General features: G+C 36.1%; 1 protein-coding gene across 1 annotated transcript in view; it reads right to left on the bottom strand.

Annotated features, from left to right (window-relative positions):
* The window catches only part of UIMC1 (ubiquitin interaction motif containing 1), a 112,845-nt gene extending 86,757 nt beyond the window's left edge, over positions 1-26,088 (bottom strand). The window contains exons 1-6 of the mRNA XM_006873467.1: positions 25,942-26,088; positions 15,378-15,462; positions 9,687-9,811; positions 8,813-8,918; positions 7,778-8,511; positions 1,424-1,488 (exon numbers count right to left, since the gene is read on the bottom strand). Coding sequence (XP_006873529.1) covers positions 1,424-1,488; positions 7,778-8,511; positions 8,813-8,918; positions 9,687-9,811; positions 15,378-15,462; positions 25,942-26,088 — 1,262 coding nt within the window. The remainder of the gene's footprint in view (positions 1-1,423; positions 1,489-7,777; positions 8,512-8,812; positions 8,919-9,686; positions 9,812-15,377; positions 15,463-25,941) is intronic.
* Positions 26,089-27,247: the final 1,159 nt, after the last annotated feature.

Below are 27,247 nucleotides of genomic sequence, written 5' to 3'. Positions count from 1 at the left end.
ATCTAAAATGAGGGGGTGATAAAGGCACACAGTGACTGGCTTACAAGGTTTCAAGAGGGAGTTTAGTTTCAGAGTGTGGAGGGAGGGAGAAAGAGTCCCTACCGAATAGTTTTCATCTTGTCTAGATGGGTCTGGTGAAAAGAGGTAGGGATAAGATTCGTAAGATTCAACAGTGAATAACTGTTATCATGACTAATTGTGACTTTCACAATTATAAAGGTAGAAGTTTTGTAACAAAAACAGGGAAGTGGTTAACCTTACTGTCCAGAAACAGAGGACTCTAGGACCTTGATTAAGGAGAAGAACACAAGAGAATGCGTGACCTTATCCAGAGAAGCAGCAATGCCAGAGATGGAGGTAGCTATGGGGACAGAGAGAGGGAGCGGCTGATGACTCTGGATTCATGGGAAGAGAGTTACTAAGAGCTGGACCAGGAAGCAGACTTACAGAATGTGCCCTTTAGTAGTGTAAACTATTATATATGCCCGAGTATTTTTGTTTAAAAAGAACTAAAGTGAATAGAGATAAATACTGTTAACTGATGGTACATGGAGGGGATTATAATCATTGTAATGAAACAAGGTGTATGATTTGTTGAATGTAAAACTGATGATCTGCCCTGTAAACTTTCACTCAATCCACAATAAAAACCTTAAAATAAAAAAAAAAGATATGCTCAACATGAAAATGGAAATAAGAGATAGGTTTAATTGCTGTTGCATGGAAGGGATTGCAATCATTGACATGAAATAAAATGTATGATCTGTTGAATGTAAAACTGGTATTTGGAAACTTGCACTCAATTCACAATAAAAAGTTAAAAGAAGAGTATGTAATTTGGATACACAGATAAAATAAGCATAAGAGGAGGGAACAATAAAAAAAGAGGTCATGAGGCATAGAAGGGTCATAAAGACTCTTCAAACTGGCATGGTAGTGGCTGGTGGTTACGTGCCATGGAGTCGGTCCCGATTGATAGCGACCCTACACAGGGTTTCTGAGGTTGTAAATCTTTACAGGAGCAGAAAGCCTCATCTTTCTCCTGCGAACTGCTGGTAGTTTCAAACTGCTGACCTTAAGATTAGCAGCCCAATTCGTAACCAATATGCCATCAGAGCTCCTTTCAAACTGGCATAGGAAGGAAGTACACTTAATTAAGAAAGAAAGTAGTTAGGATGTGACCACTTTTCAGGAAAAATGTACATAGAATTTATGCTATGAAGGTTGGAATGAATAAGAAACCTGTAAGATCCCTTCCAGACCTAATATTCTAGGCTTCTGTGAAATAATTTGAGAATTGGGAGATAACAACAATTCCTCATAGTCTAAGCTGACAAGCTGTCCTTATACATTCTAACTCATGCAGTTCATCTCTAGATGGTATCACTAGAGGAAAATTCAGACCCATAGCAACATATCTCACCTCTGTGAGGCAGGTACAGAGTTTCCTTCTTCAGATGTTTCTTCAACAAATAGACCTTGGGAAGACTGAAAAGAAATATGTAACATCCTAAATATATGGGCACAGATGAGTAACTTTCCTTTTAAAAATTTTTTTTTCAATAGCCTACACAGCAATTAGCAGGAATAAAACTAGCAAGAATATATTATTTTGCATCAGTTGGAATGTTTCAGTAAAAAGAGCATAGTGAGCCTGTGGAGTCAGACTGGAGTTTGAATCTCAACTGAATCACCTACTAACTTTTATAAACTTAAATCGCCTCTGAATCTGTTTCCTCATCCTAAAATGGACATTAATATTTCTTCACAGAACGTTACTATAAGAATTAAACAAGATAACGCATGTACTTTGTAAAATGCAAGACCTACATCAACATTAATTAGTAAGACAAATGAATTACTATTTCAGAAAAGAAATACAGAACACTTGTTGTAGAAGGAGGGCAGGAGTCTGGATTTCAGTGGAAACACTGAGTTGAAACAAACATTGCAATCAATGAAAGAAGTCTAACTGAGCACAACCAAGTCATCATAGAAGGCCCTGTCACTATGGCTTTGATATCTGGCTGCAGGGATACCTTTTATGAAGATCAAATAAAGACTAGATTACAAATAAATTACTTTATTTGATTAATGGTACACAATTGATGCAAATGTAAGCTCATTGAATGTAGGTGCACAAAATAGCACCTACATTCAATGTGAAAAACAAGCCACTGTTGCCTTCAGGAAACTTCTGAGAAAGCGCCTCATCTGTAAGGTTTCTTTCAGTAGCTGTAATGTAAAACTACTGACTGAAGTTTACAGTCTCCCAAAAGAATAGAAATAAGCTAAACAAGTTAGGCATCTCTCTACAACTCAGGTAAATGATGAAATATACTAAAGAAAACTTATAGCAGAGTTGAGCCTTCAGTAAAAGGGAAGATAAAGTTGTACAGTGATCAGAAATGTAGTCATTATGAAAAATGAGGGTTGAACAAAACTGTCAAAAGGTCTAAAATACAACAGCAATAAATACTTTACCTGACTATCTGTTTGAACTCAGCAATGCCAAAACACTGCTTCAGTTCTGAACTCTAAAAAAAAATACTGACACCTAGTGTCCATTAAATAGAATTTTACTTTCTTTGACTAGCTGACTATAAACTAACCATTGGTCTTGAGAAGCAATCAAGGCACGAATATATAAGACATTGCCATTTGTCCCTTAGGCTACTTTGCATATCTCTCTCCCTTCCGAGTGTAACTGTTAAAAAAAAAAAAAAAATTGTTGTGCACCTATTATGTTAAGGAGCTCTGGTAACGTAGTGGTTACGAATCAGGCTGTGAACCGCAAGGTCAGCAGTTCAAAACTACCAGCGGTTCCGCAGGAGAAAGATGAGGCGTTCTGCTCCCGTAAAGATTTACAGCCTTGGAAACCCTGTGCAGGGTCGCTATGAGTCAGAACCGACTCCACGGCACATAACAACAACAACAATTATATGTTAGTGCTATGCTAATCACTGTACATGCACTAGCTCCTTTCCAAGAACCTTATATATAGGTAGAAAGTACCAAGTTATTTAAGAAATGAGGTAAGTGGAACTTTCAAGAGGTTAAACGATTTGACCCAAATTAAAAGTGAAATTGGGACTTGTATGACTCCAAAATCCATGCTCTAGTCACAACTGCTATATTGCTTTGTTGAAACTATCTTCTTCTCAACCAATTTCAACAAAGAATTTCCAAAACATCTTCATTTCAAGAAACTATTGCTAATTTTTAAACTTACATCTTGGTAACAGTAATCTGGAAATAGGAAATGTGGGGCTCTTCCAGAACATAAACGTGAGAATAAAAGCAAGCAAACATCAATGGGAATACTTGAATCTAATCAATGTAAACAAAGAAGCAGGATAGGAATGCAACTTTAAGAAGCTGGGCTTAATCAATACATTGCACTATGACTGAAGAAATAATGTGTTAATGGAAAGGGAACAATTTTCACTGAATCTAAAAAAGGAAAACCCAAACATCCAGAATCAACCCCATGACCTGGGAAGTGAAAGTGAACAGACTGGTCACCAAAGAAATGTCCTCTCTCATGGGGCAGTGGTAGCTTATCAGACCTTTCTATCCCGTAAGCATCCCATTTTCTGATTACTATTTCAGTTTCCAAGATGCCTTCATCCTAGAAAGTAGGTACTGTACATGGTGAACCTGAGTATTCTGCTCACTGAAAATGCCTCTCTCCTGTAATAAATTGATAAACTGGAATTTGGCATATATATATATCAGCTTGAAGTTTAATCAGTCAAGGTCTTCACACACCCACATAATCAAGTCATTTCTTGGGAACAAATTCCAGTACTGGGACTTCTAAAAAAGATTGGACTCTGAAACATAGTACTACCCCCTCTGCCTCCTTGTCAGGTAACCTTTCAGCCTCCTTTTTCTCTGTGATGCCAAAAATTTTCTTCATTTAATTTTCAAGTTTTATAATCTCCATTTGTGCCAAGCCATCTCGTTCCAAGGTAAATGTTTTCTGAGTCCTTGTTTCTCTAATTATATTGCTATCTCTATGAACCAAGGAGTTTCAAATTTAGTCACGTTCAATAGAAAATGTTTAACAAACGAACATAAAAATTCTTTCTACCCTCAATTCCTGAAAGTGTAAGATAAAGGTGAAAAGCAAAATTACAATAGTATGGTCTTCACTATTTACCTATCTATTCTCTTGGCTTTTAAAAATATTCTGTACTGTAAAAGCTCAGCGAACCAGATACTCTCATACACTGCTAGAAGGAATGCCTACAAATTTGAACAACCTTTCTGAAAGGTAATTTGGCAATAAGCAGCAAGTATTTTTGTTTTAATGTTCTAAACTCTTCAACTCTATCTTGTTCCCTAGCTCTAAGGACACTAATTTTAACATTACACAGAATGACGTTTACCACACCCAAAACATAAACTATCCATAAGCTGGATTATATAGTCATTAAAAATGCAATCTTCTACATAGCTTTAAAATCATGAAAAAAAAGTTCACATAATATTGAGCTAAAAATGCAGCCTGATCTGAATTACACAAAAAATAACTATATGAAAAAAGATGAAGGAATACATCACCTGATGGTAGGATTGTGGATGCTTTAAATTTTATCTTTAAACTTTTCAGCATGTTTTCAATATCTCTTTGGTGGTGATGGCTGTGTGCCATGGAGTCAGTTCTGACTCACAGCGACCCTGTACAGGGTTTCCGAGGCTGTAAAACTTTACGGGATCAGAAAGCCTCATCAGTATCTCTATAATAGCTGTTAGTTAATGTCTATGGTGAATTAACTAAGTTGTCAGCCTGGTCTCCTTTTACTGATGGTTGTCCCTCACCCCTCCCTCCCCACTGTAGCAGTGGACTCGGAGCCATTTGTACAGTTTGACACATACCTCCTTCACATAACAGTTAACTGGGCTATTGAGGACCACTAACCCCAAAAGGGTCACAATTCCTTCCCTGGAAATTTAGAATTGGAATTGGAAGTAAATCATCTGTGAGTAAATTAGCATTTAGGGAGTTATAAGATTAGTGTTTTCCATCTACAGTGTGGATCAGAGAAGCAAAGGAAGCCAGTCCAAAGGGAAAGAAATGAAGCAGATGTAATTCAATATTCAATAATCTAGTCATGGCAGTGTTCTTCCACAGCTATTCATATGGTTTTCAGTGACTACATATTCAAAAGTAGTCTATCTCTCCTTCTTCCTTGTCTGTCTTTGTCTGGAAGCTCATCTGAAACCTTCCACCATGGGTGACCCTGCTGGTATTTAAAATATCCGTGGCATAGCTTCCAGAATCACACCAACACACAAGCCACCACAATACGAACACTGACGGACAAGTGGTGCAATACAGAGATGAGTAACAAAAATTATGGTTGATTTTCTAGACCCAATACATTCTTCAGGCTAACGATGAACCCGTTTTAGAATTTATAAGGTACGCTTTTATGATAAAGGATTTTTTTTTGTTGCAGTCAAATAGTACCAATTAATAATCACAGTGGCCTATTCTTGAAGTTAAGGTCAGAGTCAAGCTAAAAGGACCAGTCACTTAGTTATGACCATTTCTAGACTATCCAAAGGCACTATTTTCATATCTTAGAACCAGACACAAGTCTACGTACCAGCACTCTGGCCCTAGGATCTTCCAAGCTAACAACCTGAATTACAATAAATCATTAAGCATTGACTCTTATGGAGCTAATTAATTCTTTTTCAAATAGGAAGCATCTCTATGCTACAAATAACTAACAAATGAAACATGTTATTATAAGCATCGCCTAGATTTCCTTTGGAAAAGTGAAGTTATTAAAGAACCACCTTTTCACTTAGTGCAATCTTTCCAAAATGTGCATGAAAAAACTGTTAAGAAGAATGATCCCCAAGGAACTCCCAATGACTTTTTAGTGCCTGTAATCTGCTAAGCATTATAGTAGGTGGGCATTTACATAAATCTACTTTAGCCATTAAAACAACTATTAACAATAGGAATTGCTATTATTTTATAGATATGAAAACTAGGATTCAGAGAACTATGTGGTTTGCTCAAAGCCACACAGTTACTACAGCATGCTATGATATATCTCATAGCTATCTCTTGAGCTCTTAGGAGAGACAGAATGAATAAGATAACAGCAAAAGAAAATGAAAAACTGAGTTCTATACATAAAAATAGCAAGGTATTCATAAAACAGAATACTCTGTAGCTTTTTACAATGACATAAAGAACGTGTTATTATATAACTGTCTTTATAATATTCAGAGAAAATAAGGATATAAGTTAAAAAGGATACAATTTAACTACACCAGAAAAAGACTGAAAAACCAATCTAGATGTCCCCAAATAAGGAAATATTTAAGAAAATTATAGAAAACTATGACAAGCAAAATTAGAAATAAACTACTATATGGGAAAAACTAAACTGAAAAACTCTGTATTTCATATCATAAAAGAACCAACTTCCCTAATATACAGAGAATGCAAGCAAACAACTAAGAAAAAGATCATTGAAAAATAAACGTAATCATAAGATCTAAATAGACACAAAAGGAAATGTAAATAAGGTAATACATTTTTTAAAAAGTTCATACTTAAATGCAAATTGTGACTATACAGAGATAACATTTTTCATCTCTGATTGGCAAATATTAAAAAGTCTGACTGGGCATGGGAAAACTTGTAGGAGTATAAATTGATACTACATCTATGGATAGCAATTTGGTAATAGTTAACCAAATTATAAATCTTTTGATCAAGTAATTCCATTTATAGGAAATTATCCACAAATATTCCCAATATGTAGGAAATGTCCTCTACAAGGTCAGTCAATCACGCAGCACTATTCGTAATAGAAATCTATTGGGAATAAGTGTCCACCAACAGAGCACTGGAGTCCTGGTATGGCTCAGTGGGTTAACGCACTGGACCGCAAGATTGCTTTGAACTACAAGGTCAGCAGTTCAAGTTCACCAGTCGCTCCTCAGAAACCCTATTTGAGGTCGCTATTGGTTGGAACCAACTCAACAGCACTTAACGACAACAGAGCACAAGATAAAATAAAGCATTAACATAGCCATACATGGTGTATTATATATCTGAAAAAACAACTGAGGAAGCTTTTTATGTACTACTATAGAATGATCTCACAGAAATATTTAATGAAAAAGTCAAGGTACAAAATAATGTGTATAGTATCATATGTATAAAAGGAAGTGAGGAAAACTAATATGTCTACACATTTGTTTAGCTACATAAATTATTTTGGAAGAATACACTAGAAACTATTAATGTGGGTTGCCTTCAGTGAGGAGAATTGGTTTTCAATTTTACCTTCTAAAATTTTGAGTCATGTCATCTATTAAAAAAATTTTTTTTTAACTTTTCAGAAACAAAAAATTTATACAAAATAAATTATGATACATCCACATGATAGGATGTCTTCAAGCATACGTAATAGGAAAAGACCTAAGAATGTAAGAAAAAAGGTACAAAGTTTAAACAGAAGATTTTCATTTTGCTTAAAAAAAATTTTTTTAATGTATTTTTATATACATAGAAACTACTGATTCAAAATGCATGCTCAAAATAATGATGGTTGCCACTTGGTACTGGGATTATGGTTACTTTTTCTATTATTCTTTACACTATTTTGTACTTTCCTAATTTTCTGTAGTGAACAATGTAGTGAAAGAATGAAAGAGCTAAAAAAGAACAAATAGCTATAATCATCCTTGTTTAGCCTGTGAACAAATCATCCTTAATTACAGTATCGCTGGCCCTTACCTGACCATGACTGGTTGTTGGTTCTTCCTCCAACAAAAGTTTCTCTTTCAAGCTTTTAATTGGACTTTCTTGGAAATCCTTGGGTTTTGATAGCCAGACAGATGCCCTAGACTCCTGCCTCTCTTTATCTTCATCTCCCATATCTTCTGAGATGCCTTCATTTTTTTCACTAGCCTCATCTCCTTGGCCACATTTATTTTGGATCATAGAAGGTGGCCTAGGTAACACTGGCTCCCCAAACCCTTTTTTTTTAAGGAGCTGCCTCTGAGCCATTTTAAGACTCTTTTGATAAACCTCTAGCTGGCAGAGAATGACCTTGGTATACTGATTAGGGTCTATCCCAGCAGGGCAAAATGGAATACCCCAGAAGTAATGCACAGTGCCGCCAAAGCCTTGGAAACCTCTGGCATCTACTGGGGTAGACAGGCAGTGCCTAGATATGTCCCCCCTACCCTGGGTGGTTTGGACAAAAGCACAGCCCCTCCCAGTACTTTCCTGTGGCTTCCCACACTGTGCGTGCTCAGCCAAGTGGCCAGTACATCTGTCAAAACATTTAACGCTCTCGTTCTCAAAGACTGGCTGGCTTGATTGGTCCCCGCTTCCTGAGCTGCCAAAGACCGGCTCCTCTTCAGTGCTTTCAGTGTGGTCCCAGGGCTCCTCTCTTTCCTCAGCCTCGTTTCCCTGACTGATATGTGAGCCTTTAAACAGTGATCGAGGTACCAGCTGCCATATGCCTGTAGGTATTTGAGAAAAAGTAGGGCTAAAGACAAGCTGTTTTTATTAAGAGGGTTTGATAAGCTATCATTAAGATTACAAATTGTAAGAAAGGCTCTACTATGGGTTTAATCAAATGTTGGTTTATCCTTGGAGATAAAAGTATGCTGAATATTTGTGAGAACTAAACTACTTTCTGATTTAACCTCTTTGACACTACCAGAAGGTTTGGGGACATTTCTGTATATCAACTCTCAGCATGAAATCCCTGTGATATGGTCCTACTTGATGAGTGAAAGGAGTCAGAACAGGGATACATGCCTTCAGTGATCCCAGAGTCTGTGGTTTTCTCTCGGTGGGACTGTGAAGATGGTCCAATGGCAAGAGGTCGAGAGCTGGTAGCAGAGTCATCAGAAGGCCGGCAACTCTGAAACGTGATTCCACCCCAGACCAGATTTATTAATAAAATATGTATACATGAAGGGTAACAGAAAGAACAAAAATGGGTGGACACTGTACCTATTAGTCTCTACTTTCCAAAAAAGGTAAAGACTCAGTTCAAATGAAGTCCACAAATGTGTTTTGAATTCCTACCTTGGGCCAAGTGCTACACTAGACCACTTCATTAAAGCTTTTCTAATACAGAGAACTGAATAGAATAATGGAAGGCTTTAGGTTGCCACTGGCAGCAAATATCCTTCACATTTAAAATATTCTCAACTGTCCATATTCAAAAGATAATTTAGCTTTTTATTTATTATTATTATTTTTCAAACTTCCCATTCTTTCTCTCTGTAATCCAATCACTGATTCTCATTTCCTTTGTTTCTCCACAAAGCAGGGGAACAATAGTAGTTGACAACTTCTGAAAACAGTTACTGAGTATCACGAACCCCATGAGGGGTTCGTGATACTCAGTAACTGTTTTCAGAAGTTGTCAACTACTATTGTTCCCCTAATCCATGGTCTGAAAATCCATCAAATGGAAGAAAACTTTACAAGAACTAACAAAACAATTCATATTGGGTTCAGCAACAATTCAACCCAGACTTAAAAATTATTATGGGAAATACTTATTAGTTGAAAACACTATGAACAACCACAGTTAGATCTTTCCTAATACAATTATAACACTACAAGAGCAAAAGAACACTGCTGATTAATCCTCACAAACTTTTCAATAGAGCGTATTTACATTCAGGCTTTCAGCAATGGCTTTCCTTAAGAGCTCCTCTTCTTCCTCCTCCTGGCTGTTCACTTCCCTGGCTTCCTGCTCACTCATTTCGAGAGCCAGAGCAAACTGTTCTTCTTCTGTCATCTCTGTAAGACAAGGGAAAGGGAAGCAAAAAACACCACAAACAGTGAATAAGCTTGGAGGCAAGAAATAGAAGTATTAAATTTTTAAGCTGAAGACATTATCACCTATTTAGCACAATTTTATAATCTTATACTTGAGCCGCAAAAAGTAAAAGGTTGGACAAGATCACTAGCAGTAGGCACAAAAAGAATCCTGAGTTGAGTAGACTGCAAGCTCCCATGGAAGCAGAGGTTTTGCGTCTTCTGCTTACTGTTGTATCCTAGTACATAAAAGAGCCTAGCACATGAGAGATGCTGCATAAATACTTGATGAATGAATAAATGGATGAACTGGCTCCCACTCCAGGTTTCTTTGCTACCACACTGCATCATGCTCAATATTTAACTAATATAAATTTTTTAAGTGATTTACCCAGTATAAAAGATCATTCCCAATCACAAGAATGTGACCTCCAAACAATAATTCCCATTGAAATCAACTGCAGTACCTTGGCTTAGTATCTGTCACAGTCATGAGCTAGAATATTTGTCATAGTCTATCAAGAAGTGGAGTCCAGGTGTAGTGCTGTGGGCTAATGCATCAGACTGCAAAGTCATTTGAACTGCAAGGTCAGTGGTTCAAGCTCACCAACTGCTCCTTGAAAACCCTACACAGGGTCGCTATGGGTCGGAATTGGCTCGACGGCACTTAACAACAATAGCAACAATATCAAGAGGTGCCTTGACTCCAAATATGGAGTACAGATGTAAAAAATGAGCTAGACTATCTATCAGACTAGGATGATGTCAAAGGAACTCAGAAACCAATTTAAAAAGGTTTCTTCCCACTGGACAAAAATGAGAAATCTAGAGCATGGATATGGATAATAAATGCAGTTAAATACAACAAAGTAAGTTTAAATCTATGAATTCATTATGATAATTTTAAAAACAAAAACTCACAACCAAATGGTCACTATTAATGACCCAAAAACCTGGTAAATTAAATTTAAAATTAAATAAGGATGATTGATGTCTAAAATTGAATACTAACATTAAAAAGGTATCTGGATCTGAAATTACCTTATGGTAACTAATGAAAATATTACATATCAAATTTGTGGTATGAACTAATGTATTATTTAGAGAGAAATTCATAGTTTTACATTATTACATTAGAAAAGAAGAACCATTTATAATGAATAACCCAAGCTTCTAACCTTAAGCAGCTACAAAAGAAAAAGCAAAATTAACCCAAAGTAAGTTGAAGGAAACAAATATAGAAAGCTGAAATTAAATAAGAACATACAATAGGAAGAAACAAAAATTGGTTTCATAAAAAGTCAATAACATTTATACATGTCTAGCTATAATGATTAAAACCAGTCATAGCGACCCTGTATAAGGTTTCTAAGACTGTACATATTTGCAGGAGGAGAATGTTTCATCTTTCTCTTGTGGAGTGGCTTATAGGCTTGAACCTCCATTCTTATGGTTCACAGTCCAGTACTTATCATACAGAGCAACAATGCACTCCCAATACAGCTGTTGTTAAATGTCGACTAGATTGCACTTAACAAGTCAGTCAGTTCTGATTCACAGTTATCCTCAATAAGGTCTGAACTACGAACCTTGTGGTTAGCAGCCTAGTGCTTATCCTTCAGCACCGCACCAAGACTCCAATACATTTGTTAAGGGCGCAATAATGGAAAAAAGGCTTAAAAATACTTAGATAAAGCAAAAAACAAATGAAATAAAACAAAAAACACTGAAACACACAAATTACCAAAATTGACACAAAATAGAAATAAAAAATATGAATAGTTCTATGTATATTAAAGAAATTTAATTTGTAATTTAAAGTGTCTCCATATAGAAAATTCCAGTCCATGTAAATTATCAAACACTAAAGAAAAAAAAAAAAAAATTAAACAAATGCACAAAAAGATCTCCCAATTGAATTATTTATATTAGAAACTAATTCTAAAATTTTCATTAAAATATAAGGAATGCATATTTACCAAAACAATTTTAAAAAATTAAAATACCTTATTTAAGATTATAAAGCTGTAATAACCTATCAAAGGTGATATTTCCATAACAATAAATATATAAAACCATGGAACAGAACAGGAAATCCAGAAATAGTTCTCTATATACTGACTTTTAACAATGAGGAAATTAGAATCTTTTTAACAAATGGTGTTAGAGCAACTGGATATACATATCGAACTGTAACCATTACCTCACACTATAAACAAAAATTAGTTTTGCACAAATTATTGATCTAAACATGAAAGTTAAATGTATTAAAACATAAGAAGAAAATAGAGGGGGAAATCATTGCAACTTTTGTTGTTGTCAGGTGCCACTGAGTCGATTCCAATTCATAGCAACCCTATGCACAACAGAACAAAACGTTGTCCAGTCATGTGCCATTCTCACAATTGGTACATTGGAGTCCACTGTTGCTATTATTGTATCACTCTGTCTCATTGGGGGAGTCTTCTTTATTTTTTTGCTGACCCTCCAACTTTACCAAGTATGATGTCCTTCTCCAAGGACTGGTCCCTTCAGATAACATGTCCAAAATATGAGAGACAAAGTCTAGCCATTCTGGCTTCTAAGGAGCATTCTGGTGCACCTGTTCTAAGGCAGATTTGTTTGGTCTTCTGGAAGTCCATGGTATTTTTAATATTCTTCTCCAACAACAACATAACTCAAATGTTTCGATTCTTCTACTCTTCCTTATTCACTGCAACTTTGGACTCACTAAGATTTCTTTAGAGCACCCAGAAAGAACAAGCCATTAACAATTTTAAGAAGAACCTTATCAAAATTTTAAAGTTCTGCTCTTTGCAACTTATGATTAAGAAAGTAAAAAGGTAAATCACAAAATAGGAGATGATACTGACAATACAATACTCACAATAATTAACATCAAAATAACAAGAAAAGACTGAAGTGGTTAAGAATTTCATTTTACTTGGAACCACTATAAACACCCATAGAAGGCAGTAGTCGAGAAATTAAATGGTTAAAAGCAAAGATGTCACTTTGAGGACTAACTTGTGCTTGATTCCAGCCAAGGCATTTTCAATAACCTCATATACATGGGAAAGCTGGAAAATGAATAAGGAAGATTAAAGAATTGATGTATCTGAATTAATATGGCAAAGAATATTGTAAGCACCATGGACATAAAGAAATCAAAAGCTCATTAAAAAGAAAAGAAAAAAATAAATGACCTAAATGACCAAAGTAGATGTCAGAAGAGACTCTGAAACTTGCTCTTGAGTAAAGAGAAGCAAAAACAAAAGGAAGAAATGAGGAAGTAACAGAGCTAAATACAATTATTTCCAAGAGCAGCTTAAAAAGACAAAGTATTATAAAGAAATGTACAAAGACCTGGCATTAGAAAACCAGAAAGAAAGAAAGGAAAAAAAAAAAAAAACAAGGTCAGCATTTTTCAAGCTTAAAAAAAAAAATGAAGAAAAAAATTTAAGACTTAACTTGTGCTATTGAAGGATCCTATGGGCAAAATATTGAATGATGCAGGAAGAATCGAAAGAAGATGGAAGGAATACAAAGCATCACTGCACCAAAAAAAAAAGAATTGATGTTCAACCATTTCTAGAGGTAGGATACGATCAAGAACCAATGATAAAGAAGAAAGATGTGCAAGCTGCACCGAAATCACTGGCAAACAACAAAGCTCCAGAAATTGATGGAATATAAATTGAAATCTTTCAACACACTGATGCAGCAACACTGAACGCACTCACTCATCTATACTTAGAAATCTGTACAATAGCTACCTGACCAACTGATTGGAAGAGATCCATATTTGTGCCCACTGCAAAGAAAAGTTGACCAACAGATTGAAGACATTATTCCATATGATTAATATCACATGCAAGTAAAATTCTGCTGAAGATAATTCAAAAATAGCTGCAGTTGTCAAGGAGCTGCCAGAAATTCAAGCTGGACTAAGAAGAGGACGTAAAACTACAGATATCACTGCTGACATCAGATGGATCTTGGCTGAAAGCAGAGAATACCAGAAGGATGTTTACTTGTGCTTTACTGACTATGCAAAGGCTTTTGACTGTGTGGATCATGACAAGCTATGGGCAACACTGCTAAGTATGAGTATTCCAGAACACTTAAATGTGTTCATGAGGAACCTAAATATAGTCCAAGAGGTAGTCATTCAAACAGAACAAGGGGATATTGAATGGTTTAAAATCAGGAAAGGTGTGCACCAGGGTTTATCTTTCCGTCATATATTCAGTCTGTATACTGAGCAAGTAATCCAAGAAGCTGGATTATATGAAGAAAAACAATGCATCAGGATTGGAGGGTGACTCATCAACAATATGCAATATGTAGATGACACAACCTTGCTTGTTGGAAGCAAAGAGTGCTTGATGACGATCAAAGACTACAGTCTTCAATATGGATTGCACTTCAAAAGAAACAAAAATCCTCACAACTGGACCAAGGTATATGGAGAAAAGATTGATGTGGTCAAAGACTTCATTTTGCTTGGATCCACAATCAACACTCATGGGAATAGCAGTCAAGAAATCAAATGATGTATTGTATTAGGCAAATCTACTGCACAAAACCTCTTTAAAGTGTTCAGGAGCAAAGATGTCACTTTCAGGACTAAGGTGAGCCTGACCCAAGCCATGATAGTTTAAATTGCCTCTTAAGCATGTGAAAGTTGGACAATGAACAAGGAAGACCGGAGAAGAATTGATGCATTTGAAAAATGGTATTGGTGAAGAAGAATGAAAGTACCATGGACTGCAAGAAAAGGAAACAAACAAATCTATCTTAGAAGAAGTATAGCCAGAGTTCTCCTTAGAATCGAGAATGGCGAGACTTCATTTTTTGTTCTTTGGACATGTTATCAGGAAGGCAAGTCCCTGGCGAAGGATATCATGATTGGTAAAGTAGAAGGTCAACAAAAAAGAGAAAGACCATTCAATGAGATAGACTGACACAATTGTGAGTAGTAGCAACAATGGACTTAAACAGCTGTATTGATAGCACAGTGTTTCATTCTGTTGTGCCTACTAGGTTCACTGTGAGTTGGAAACAACTTGATATTGATGGCACCTAACAACAAACAAGTGACTTAACAAGTGTTATTATCTGCATTTTATTGGCAAGTGAACTGAAAACAAGGAGCCTTGGTAGCACTGTAGGGTAAGTGCTGGACTGTTTATGGCTCCCATAAGATTTACAGCCTTGGAAACTCTATACAGGGTCACTATTATTCAGAACCAACTCAATGGCAGTTGGTTAGGCTGAAAACAGTGACTTAACCAAAATTACACAGTATGAGTTATAAAGCAAGGTTTATAAACCCAGGTGTGCCTTAGGTCACAGTCTTTCATTTTAATACCATTCCACTAATCAGCCAATTGTATAAGCTGTAGAAATTTCAAGAATTCAAAATAAACAACTAGCACATACATCATTATTTAGAGAATTCTCTTCTCCCTAACGAAAACACTAGTGCTGATCCTATAACTTTTGCAATTTTTAAACCATTCTCAACACAAAAATAAAAACATACGTGCAATTTTTCTTTTAGCCAAACACTTTGCTCTATTTGGCTGTTTAGTCTTCGTTTTCTGTAATCCATTCTCCTCCTTTGGCTCCTGCTGCAAAACAAGAAATATCATCAGGGTGGCTACCACTAAAATAGTAGTCTCCATCTCTTATATTCTCTAAGGTTAAAAGTAAATATGTTGCTGTTGTTATTAAGTGCCATAGAGTCAGTTCCAACCCATAGCGACCCTGCACAGGTTTTCCAAGAAGCAGCTGGTGAGCTTGAACCACGAACCATGTGGTTCAAACCAACTTTGCTATCCAGCACACTAGCCCACAGCACCACATCAGGATTCCAATAGTGAATATGTTGTTGTTGTTATGAGCCGTGGAGTCGGTTCCAACTCATAGCAACCCTGTACAGGGTTTCCAAGACTAAATCTTTACGGGAGTAGAAAGCCTCATCTTTCTTCCGTGGAATAGCTGGTAGTTTTGAACTGCTGACCTTGCGGTTCGCAGCCCAATTCGTAACCACTACGCTACCAGAGCTCCTTAATAGTGAATATAGAGGCCTTTAAGTCCTTTAAGGGAGTCCTGGTGTGGTACTGCTGGTTGTTGCGCTGGACTGCAAAGTTGGCTTGAACCGCAAAATTAGTGGTTCAAGTTCACTAGCAGCTCCTCGGAAACCCTACACAGGGTTCCTATGTGTCAGAACAGACTCAACAGTACTTAACAACAAGCAACAAGTCACTTAAGAGTATTCATCTATTTCAAAACAATACTTAAAAAAGCAACACACCAACTAAGGAAAAGTATGCAACATTTATCAGATAAAGTGCTAGTAATCTTTATATAAAAGAGTTCTTATCAATAAATTTAAAAAAAACAACAGTAATTATCTTCATCCAACAGGCAAAAATCACAAGGCAGTTCACAGAAGAAGATATACAAAGGGTTCCTACAGTATGTAAAGGAGCTCTGGTAGTGTAGTGGTTACGAGTTCGACTGCTAATCTCATAGTCAGCAGTTCAAAATGACCAGCAGTTCTGCAGATGAAAGATGGGGCTTTCTGCTCCCATAAAGATTTACAACATAAGAAACCCTATACAGAGTCACTATGAGTCGGAACCGACTACATGGCACATAATCAACCAACCAAGTACATAAACTTCACTTGGGAAACAAAAAACGAAAACAATTATACAGGTACTATATTTTATCTATGCAAAATATAAAAATAAAAATGTTTTCTAAAATAATGTGGCAGAACAGGTTCTTTTATATACCACTGACAAAATGAAATGGGTCTTACTTAGAGGGCAAAAATTGGAAATAACCTTTACAAATCTTAAATATACACACGTTTTCATCAAGCAATCCTCTTCTAGTAATTTATTCTAGAAGAGGATATATAAACTCATGTAGGAGTAACTGGTGGATTCAAACCGCTGACTCTGTAGTTGACAGTCCAATAAATAAGTCACTATGCCACCAAGGCTCATGGGAGACACAGCAAAATTGGAACAAATCCAAAATTGTAAAATGTTCAAATGAAGCCTAGAGAGACCTTTCAAGAGTCTGATGCAGGAGACTGGATTCCTCTATGACGTGGAGAGTGACACATATTCAAAGTGGTCAGCTGATGGGGCACCCCATTTCCATCACTGCCAATCAAGAGATTTGGTTGCTATGCAAAAACACAGTCCTTGTTTTCTAAGAGAAATATTAAGTTTCTAGCTAGACATCAAATTACAATTTTCCTAGTTTTGGTTATCATTCTGATACATTTACATTTTACAAATTCAGGTCTGCTCCAGTTTCACTTCGTCAGCCGTGACTGACTTAGGGAAAACCAGTTCAAAGCCCTGGTTTCCTAGTACTATTATAACAGAAATATCACAAGTGGGTGGATTTAATGAACAAAAATTATTTTCCCACAGTATAGAAGGCCAGGAGTCTAAATTTATGTAACTGACTATAGGGGAACCTTCTCTCTCTGTCCACTCTTGGGGAAATCCTTGTCTCAACTTCTCTAACCTCAATGTTCCAAATTTTTGGTGGCCTCCATGTGGCATCTATCTTTGCCCCATATGTCCTGTCTCCCAGTCTAGGCTGCTTTTATATCATTCAGAAATGAGTTGGTTAAGGGTACATTCTACTCTGAGATGGGCTCATTAATGCAACAAAATGCCTACCCCAAACAGGAATACATCCACAGGCATATTGTTGTTGCTATGTGCCTCAGAGTCAAGTCAACATTATGCTGACCTTATAGGATAGAGTTGAACTGTTTCAAAGAGTTTCCTTGGCTGTAACCTTTACAGGAACATATTGCCAGGTCTTTTCCCCCATGGTGGGCTTCAAATGCCAACATTCAGGTTATCAGCCAAATGCTTAATCACTACACCACCAAGGTTACCCTATCCACAGGTAATGGGGTTAGGATTCAAGCACCTATTTTGGGAGGATAAAATTTAAACCATAACACAGAGGTACTGGTACCACAAAACTTCTTTTAGTAAGTAGGTGATAAACATGATAATAAAAACAAAATACTTTGTTAGCTTTATTATTGACAAATGTAACTAAACTTTGAACTATATAAAACTATGAAGGATTACCAACATAAAAATGTAACTTGTAATGTAAGCTTTGAATAAGCAGCTGTAATGATGGGGAAATACTGTGAAATAGCTACCTAGATAAGGAATTTGTGCCAGAACATTAATCAATGCATTGTTTGTATTATTGAAAAACAACGTGTACTAAACCACATGCTGTGTCGAGTAGAAATTAAGTAAAAGCTAACACATTCAAGAATGTTCTCTGTACTGTGTGATGATACAGAAATTGATCATAAACTATCATTACATGCTGAGTACAATTGCTATTGGGGGCAAGTTCTGTAGGAAATTTTGAAATACAAAATAAAAGCTTAGCATTTTGGCAAACTTTAGGAAGTGAACTATACACCTCCATGCAATATATTTGATGAACTTAACACTTCCATGCAATATATTTTCAATGACGAACAAGATCAAAGGATAAAAATGAAAGTCAGATATTGGGAGAATAGAGATGCAAGAGACTGTATCTTTTATTTTACAACAAATAGCAATGATGTAAAAGGTAATCTTGATATTATACATCTGCAAAAAGTTATTACCTAGGACCTTATAAATGTGATTGTTGTTGTTGCTAAGTGCTGCTGAGTCGGTTCCTATCCATAGTGACCCTGCATAGGGTTTTTGAGGAGTGGCTGGTGAGAATGAAGCACTGACCTTGCGGTTCAAATCAACTTTGCATTCTAGCTCATGAACCCAGGACCACTTTTACATTCCATCAAAAAGATTTAGACAGGAAATTCACGTATCTGAAATCCATTTCTTTCATGAAAAAATAACTGAAATTTAATTCTATGTTTATAGAATAAGATAAAACCAACTAATGAAGACATACTGACGATTACATTTTAAATATGAGGAGTCTTCAAAACGTTCACAGAAAAATTCCAGTATCTTTTGATTCCATTTTCCACAAACTTTTTGATGTCCCATTGTACAGCATCTCCCAGTTCAGTATAAACAAAAATTACAAATGAATACCATGATTTTCTGGGAGCACAGTGGATCCATATGATAAGCACTAGACTGCAAACCACAAAGTCCATGATTCAAGCCCATCAGCCACTCCGCGGGAGAAAGATGAGGCTTTCTGCCTCAGAAACTCTACACGGCCACTGAGTCAGAACTGACTCAATGACACTTAACAGTAACAACAACCATGACCTTTTACCACTTGCCTATCAGTTTGTCACACAATGGTGCTTACATGTTACTGTGATGCTAGAAGCTTGGCCATCAATATTGCAAATACCAGCAGGGTCACCCAAGGTGTACAGATTTCAACAAAGCTTCCAGATTAAGACAGACTATAAAAAAAGAAGAGGCAGTCTACTAAAAAATTAGCCATTAAAAATCTTATGAATAGTAACAAAACATTATCTGATACAGTGTTAGAAAATGAGCACCTTATGTTGGAAGGCACTTAAAATCAACTATGGAAGAGCTGCCTCCTCCAAGCAGAGTTGACCATAATAATGTGGATAGAGTAAAGCTTTCAGGACCTTTATTTGCTCATATGTTAAAATTCAACCTAAGAAGAAATAGTTGTAAATACCCATTAATAATTGAAACATGAAATGTATAAAATATGGATCTAGGAAAACTGGAAGTCATCAAAACTTACATGAAACACATAAAAATCAATATTCTTGGCATTAATGAACTGAAATGGACTGGTGTTAACCATTTTATATAGACAATTATGCCGAAAATGACAAATTGAAAAGAAATGGCATCGCATCATCAAAAAGAACATTTCATGATCTATCCTGAAGTACTAAGCTGTCAGTGATAGAATATACATATGCTACAAAGAAGACAGGAGTCTGGTGTAGTGCTACAGGATAATGCGTTGGACCGCAAGGTCAGTTTGAACCGTAGCTAGGCAGTTCAAACCCACCAGCTGCTCCTCGGAAAGCCTATACAGGGTCGCTACAAGTCAATATTGACTCAATGGCACTTAACAACAACAACAAGGAAGCCAAGTTAATACCACTATTGTTCAAATTTTACAGACCAACTAATGCCAAAGATGAGAAAACTAAAGATTTTTCACCTACTTAATATTGATCAAACATGTGATTAAGTTGCACTGATAATTACTCATGATTAGAATGTGAGAGTTGATTTTAAAAAAAAAAAAAAGATCATAAGCTGGAAAATACGAGCTGAGCCAAAATTATCCACACTCCAGTTATATTAAAACTTTTGTCGGCTGCACTGTCATATTATCTTATCAGTGCTTTCCATTCACGGTCACTGCTTGAACATCTGCAAAGAAAATTTGGACCAATACTTGAAGGAAGGTAAAGGTTTCTTTTAAAAAACTGTTACTAGTGATGAGACATGGATTCATCACCATGAGCCTGAAAGTAAATGGCAGAGTATGGAATGGAAACATCCTCAATTGCCAACCAAGAAAAAGTTCTAAATTCAACCATCAGCTAGAAAATTGATGCTTACAGTTTTCTGGGACGCTCAAGGGCCAGTATTGGAACACTATACGGAAAAAGATCCAACAATCAACAGTGCTCATTACAATGAGATGCACACTGAAGAGCTGAAGCCTAAACTTCAGATTAAATGCAGAGGGTGGCTATCCAAGGATGTTATGATCTGGCATAGCAATGCATGTCCACACACCTTTACCCACACTGTTGACACTTTGCAAAGACTTCATTTTGAGGCGTTAAAGCATCCTCCCTACAGTTCTAATCTTGCTCTATCTGTTTGGTCCTCTGAAAGAAGTCCTTCAAGAGAGAAGATTCACCTCTGATAAAGAAGTGAAGACAGCGGTGTATTCACAGCTTTGCATTTCAGCCTAAAACATTTTTTAATAAGGGAATATGAAAGCTTGTTGACAGATGGACAAAGTGTATTGAAAAGCAATGAGATTATGTGGAAAATGATGTATTTGTCTTTTCTAAAACTTGATTAAAATAAGTTCTTTTTAATTAGAGTGTGAATTATTTTTTACTCACCCTTATTTTCCTTGATGATAGAAATAACATCAGAGAATGCATGACAGAATTTTGCAAGACCAACAACTTATTCACTGTAAATATCTTTTTTCAACAACATGAACTGTGATTACTCATGTGAACCTTTCCAGGTGAGATACACAGGAATCAGATCAACTGTATCAGTAGAAAGAGATGATAGAGAAGCTCAATATCATCAGTCAGAAAAAAGTCTGAGCCTGACAGATGAATTGTCCATATGCAGGTTCAAGTTGAAACTGAAGAAAATGAAAACAAGCCTATGAGAGCCAAATATAACCTAGAGTATATTCCATCTCAATTTAGACTGCATCTCAAGAACTGATTTAATGCATTGCACACTAATGACCTAAGACATGGCAAGCTGTAGGATGACATCAAGGACATCATATATGAAGAAAGCAAAAGGTCACTAAAGAGACAGGAAAGAAAGAAAAAGCCAAGATGGACATCAGAAGAAACTCTGAAACTTGCTCTAGAAATGAAATGATGAAGTAAAAGAGCTAAACAGAGGAATTCAAAAGGTGGTTCAAGAAGATAAGGTAAAAAATTATAATGAAATGTGCCAAGACCTGGAGCTAGCAAACTAAAGGGGAAAAACACACTTAGCATTTCTCAAGCTGAAAGAACTGAAGAAAAAAAGTCAAACTTCAAATTGCAATACTGAAAGGTTCTATGGGTAAAATATTGAATAGCATAAGCATAAAAATAAGATGAAAGGAATATACATAATCACAGTACTAGAAAAAACTGGTTGCCTTTCAACCATTTTGGGAGGTAGTATATGATCAACAACTCCAAGCTGCACTGAAGACACTGGCAAAAAAAAATGGCTCCAGGAATTGTCAGAATACCAATTCAAATATTTCAACAAACAGACACAATACTGGACATGATCACTCATTTATGTCAAAAATTTTGGAACACACATTGTGTAGCTCCCTTAGCGGTTGCTGCCGCTGGAGACAGTTGGAAGGGCCATTGTGGGGAGCACTACAAGAAGTGAGCACTCCCCACAATGATACCCCGCATGTACCAGAACTGGTGTTACCATCTCCCGACAGGGTATCTGAAATAAAAGGATATATAGTGAGATCTTCAGAAGTATTAGAAGTGAAATCAAATGATTTCACCAAGACTGCTTGGAACGGTTACTGGACCATATGATAGAGCAATAGGAAGAAGAGGAGGTTATTATGCAGCTCAGTATGGAAATATATATAACAGAATGAGACGAGGAAGTGATGGATATGATGGTGATTAGGGAGGTTTTAACGACTATGGTTGCTATAATAATTATGGCTACAGAAACAATGGCTTTGATGACAGATTGAGAGATGGAAGAGTTCTTCTCACCAGTAAACCCAATACGAGTGCATATTGATATTGAAGCTGATGGCAGAGCAACAAGCGAAGCAGATGTAGAGTTTATGACACACGAAGATGCAGTAGCTGCCATGTCTAAAGAGAAAAATAACATACAACATCAATACATTGAACTTTTCTTGAATTTTACTCCTGGAGGTGGCTCTGGAATTAAGAGGCTATGGCAGAGATGGAATGGATAATCAGGAAGTTACGGATCTGTTAGAAGAATGGGAATAGGTAACAATTACAGTGGTTATGGCCATGGTGGTGGCGGCAGTGAAGGACAGTATGGACAAAGCAGCATCAGTGGAGATGGGTGGCATGGAATGTATTGAATCATAACCAACAACATATAGGTCCTGACAACAGAATCTGGTCTACTAAACTTTCTTACAGACTTCATTTCTTTTGTATTTTAAGAACTTTGTAATGACTGAAGGAAAGTGTTTTCAAAATATTATTTGATAAAGTACCAGATTGTGAAGGGGAGATCTGTTTCTGTAGGTTTTATTTGTTGCATATTTTGGCTTAAAAATAAATTTTTATATTCAAACCACTGATGTTAATACTTTTTATATATGTTCTGCCTTGATAAGACTCGGGTTGATGTATTTTACTATTGGCGCTGTGGGCTAATGCGTCAGACTGCAAAGTCATTTCAACTGCAAGGTCGGTGGTTCAAGCTCACCAACTGCTCCTTGGAAACCCTACATGTGGTAGCTATGGTTCGGAATCAACTCGATGGCACGTCACAACAACAATATACAAGTAGTAGCATACTGTCATTTTTAGAGGATAACGGTTCAGCTTTGCATAAACTGCAAGTCTTAAGCAGAAATATGGAACAGATAGAGCTTGAAGAATCGTGTAATTTTTTCCTTTAATTTCTATTGGATAATACTGTAGATATAAAGCCTAAAGATGAATTTAGGTTACTTCAGGAGTATGAATCCAGCTAATTCTATATTCTTTTTCAAGTATCATGTACCAGCACTTTAATGTTGATGGTCTAAGAGGTATCAGTACTTCTGAATATTCATTCATAATTGTGGAATATGGGAGTATTGGGAATTTAAATCCTATTTATAGATTGTAGAATACATTCCCCTCAGCACTTGACCAAAGTACCAAAAAATGTTTCTAAAAAGTGATGACACATTTGTAAGTTATCTCAAGATGTCTTAGAATAGGTAAAGGTTCCCTGTAACATGGGAAGTCAGCATAAATACATAGGTATTTATTGTGGAATGTAAGTCATAAAAGTATTTTCAGTTTTCTGCCCAATAGTTAAAACATATGATTTTTAAATAATCGTATAAACAAATACTTTAAAAAAATGTAAGACATAAGCCCATGTCATAGTCTTAATTAATATGAGTCATGCATTTGGATTTTTGCATCTTAATTAACATCTACTTGGAGCTTTAGATTCATTGTGTTAAATATGTAGCAAGGAAAAATGTGCTTTTCACTTTATCTCTTTGATCAATATGGCATTTTTCAATTTGGCTAACGGATCAAAATGGAAGCCTGTCAATGTGAAGTCAGTTATTGAACTTGTTACTTGTTTTTGTTAGAAATGTTATTAATGTAATAAATATTAATGTGGGAGAAAATAATAATAATAAATTTTGGAACACAGCTACCAGCCCAACTGACCTGAAGAGATCCATACTTATGCCCATTCGAAAAAGAAAAAAAGTGACCGAGTAGAAAGCAGATTTTATCAAACAAAATCATCACTGTCACATGCAAGTAAAGTTTTGCTTAAAAGATTTCAAAAGCAGTTAGCAGTACATGGTCAGAGAACTACCAGAAATTCAAGCCAGAATCAGAAGATATAACTGCTGATGTCAGATGGATCTTGGTTATAAAAAGAGAATACCAGAAAGATATTTATCTATGTTTTATTAGCCATGCAAAGGCATTTAAATATGTAGATCATAATAAATTATGAACAGAACTCACAAGAATAAAAATCCCAGAACACTTCATTGTGCTTACATGGAACCTATACCATAGACCAAAAAGTGGAACAATAAATAAACATCATGATAAATGAAGAAAATATTAAAGTTGTCAAGGATTTCATTTTACTTATATGTACAATCAATACCCATGAACGCAGCATTCAAGAACTCAAACAACATACTGCACTGGACAAATCTATTGCAAAAAAACTTTTAAAAATGTTAAAAAGCAAAAATGTCACTTTGAGGACTGAGGTGTGCCTGATCCAAAGCCATGGTATTTTCAATCACCTCATATGCATTCAAAAGCTGGACATCTAATAAGGAAGACTAAAAGGTCACAGTATTGGCAAAGATTATTGACTAAACCATGGACTGTCAGAAGAACAAACAAATCTCTCTTGGGCAAAGTATAGCCAGAATGCTACTTAAAAAGGAGGATGGAGAGACTTCATCTTGCAAACTTTGGACATATCATTAGAATTGACCAGTCCCTGGAGAAGGACATTATGCTTGATAAAATAGAGGGTCAAAGAAAAAGAAGGTGACCCTCAATGAGGTGAAATGACAGAGTAGGTACAACGATGGACTCAAACATAACAATAATTGTGAGGATGGCACAAGTTTGGGCAGTGTTTCGTTCTGTTGTACATGAGGTTTCTGTGAGTCAGAACTGACTCAACAGTATCAAACAACAACCATGACCTTGGTGAAAGTGCTTTTAAATTGCTTCTTCCCAAAACCCTTGATGTATTATTGCTCTCTTTACTATGAATGTAATTTCAAAAGAAACATAGAAAGAATTAAGATATACAATACCCCTGTGATTAACATCATCATCAATCCAAAGCATAATAAAAAAAGTTAACAAGGAGAAAACTCATTTGTCAGAGTAAGAACTTCAAATGTTGATATAACCAATGTTCATTATGAATTATGTAGAGATTTCTGGTAAAATGGTAGAATTAGAAGGTCTAATATATCAATGCTCTTACACAAGAAAAGCACCAAGAAAAGCTACTATGAACTTGTACAAAACCCTGTAAAAAAAAATCTGGAAAAGTAGTTAAGAACAGCAATAAGCAGCAAATGAAGCATGATAAACTTGAATTTAAATGTGACAAAATCTTTCTCCACTTGGTCATCTCTACTCCTCTGGCATGGCAATAAGCCAAGTTGACACAAAACCTTAAATATTACATTGCGCTATCCAATGCATTAGATGCTAACCTTATGTGGTTATTAAGTACATGCAATGTTGACTGTTACAGCAGAGAAAGGGGTTTCTAATTTTGTTTGCTGGAATCAACTATAGGCAGTGAGTTTAGTAGTTTTTGCTTTCTCCCAAACACATACAAGTTAAATTTAACATTTGATATAATTTATTCAAATATCTTAAAAACATTACCCTAAATTAGTGTATTACAAAACTGAATAATTATGATCCATTCTCAAACAGTATGAATATATTCTTTGAAGTAATGATTAATTTCATTTATAAATCAAATCCAAGCTGAGTAGAAACTGCAGGGTCTAGCAAGCTGCCACTAAGGTACAGTCTCAAAACAAAGCATGCATGGATAAGAACCTAGTTTGAGACCTAGAGTTCCACTCTGCAGAATACTGACCTCCCCATCACTATCAGATATCACAATGAACGCATCCTCCAATTTACGTTTTCGCTTCAAACTGACAGAAGTGCTAGTTTCTGCATCCTTCTTCTCTGAGTTCTGAAATTCAGAGGCTTCCTTAACTTTTTTCTTTCTTCGTGGCATCCTTTTCTCTGAAATACAAAGATAAATTTTTATTCAAAGCATAAGTTGTCTGTATGCTACCTAATTCTGGTCATGTAAAAGAAAAATTTACCTATCTAGTCAAAAGCAAAACCAGATTTCTGACCTTGTGTAATATTCACTTAAAATTCTATTTTTTCTCATACAGCAGCCTGCAGGCACAGGACATGGCTGAAGATTAACAGAAAGGGTTGTAATTCTCCCTTGTTTTCATGCTTGTCTGATAGCAGGAGTAGCAGCCAGTTCCCACTCTCAAGAACCCAGCAGCCACTGGCACCCCCTCTTGCACAGCCTCTGCTCCACCTGGCGTCAGGCAGATTTCACTTTACTTAAATGTACAATCAATACATAAAAGCAGCAGTTAAGAATTCTACTTATGGAGGTACATGAGCCCACCCTGAACTATGCTATACAGACAGAGAATGGCATTCACATTTCCATTCTCTACTACATCCACTAAGGAAATCTGGTAGTGTTGTGGTTACGAATTGGGCTGCGAACCGCAAGGTCAGCAGTTCAAAACTACCAGCTATTCCGCAGGAAAAAGATGAGGCTTTCTGTTCCCATAAAGATTTACAGCCTCAGAAACCCTGTACAGGGTTGCTATGAGTCAGAACCAACTCCTCGGCATATAACCCTCACCACCACATCCACTAGAAGACAGATGGTGAGTACCTAAGAATACACCAATGCATAATAATCAACTAAATGTAAATATGACACCACAATGTCTTACACAAGACAGAGTGCCTCAAACAAATCACCAAAATACAGAGTCAGAAAATATAACACCAGAAATGGTATCAGAACTACCTGATAAAAAACTGAAAGGAATTATAATTAGGCAACTTCCACAGATTATGCAAAAGACAGAGAAATCTACATATGAAATAAAGGAAAAAAGACAAAACTAAATAAAAATTCAGGACAAAATGAGAAAATAACTGAAAAATGAGAACTATGCAAAAAAAAAAAAGCCAAAAGATTAACACTAAGACTTCAGAAATAGAAAACACACTGAAAGGGCAAAGAAACAGAATTCAATCAATGGAAAACCAAATTAATGAGCCTGAAGAAAAACATCTCTCAATATTCAACCACTCAAGGAACAATTATAAAAAAACAAAAAAAGTCCAAAGAA

Source organism: Chrysochloris asiatica, unplaced genomic scaffold (genome assembly GCF_000296735.1).
Source record: "Chrysochloris asiatica unplaced genomic scaffold, ChrAsi1.0 scaffold00242, whole genome shotgun sequence".
In the NCBI taxonomy this organism is placed as follows: Eukaryota; Metazoa; Chordata; class Mammalia; order Afrosoricida; family Chrysochloridae; genus Chrysochloris; species Chrysochloris asiatica.
The sequence above is the reverse complement of the archived record's forward strand: the minus strand, read 5'-3'. Positions and strand labels throughout refer to the sequence as shown.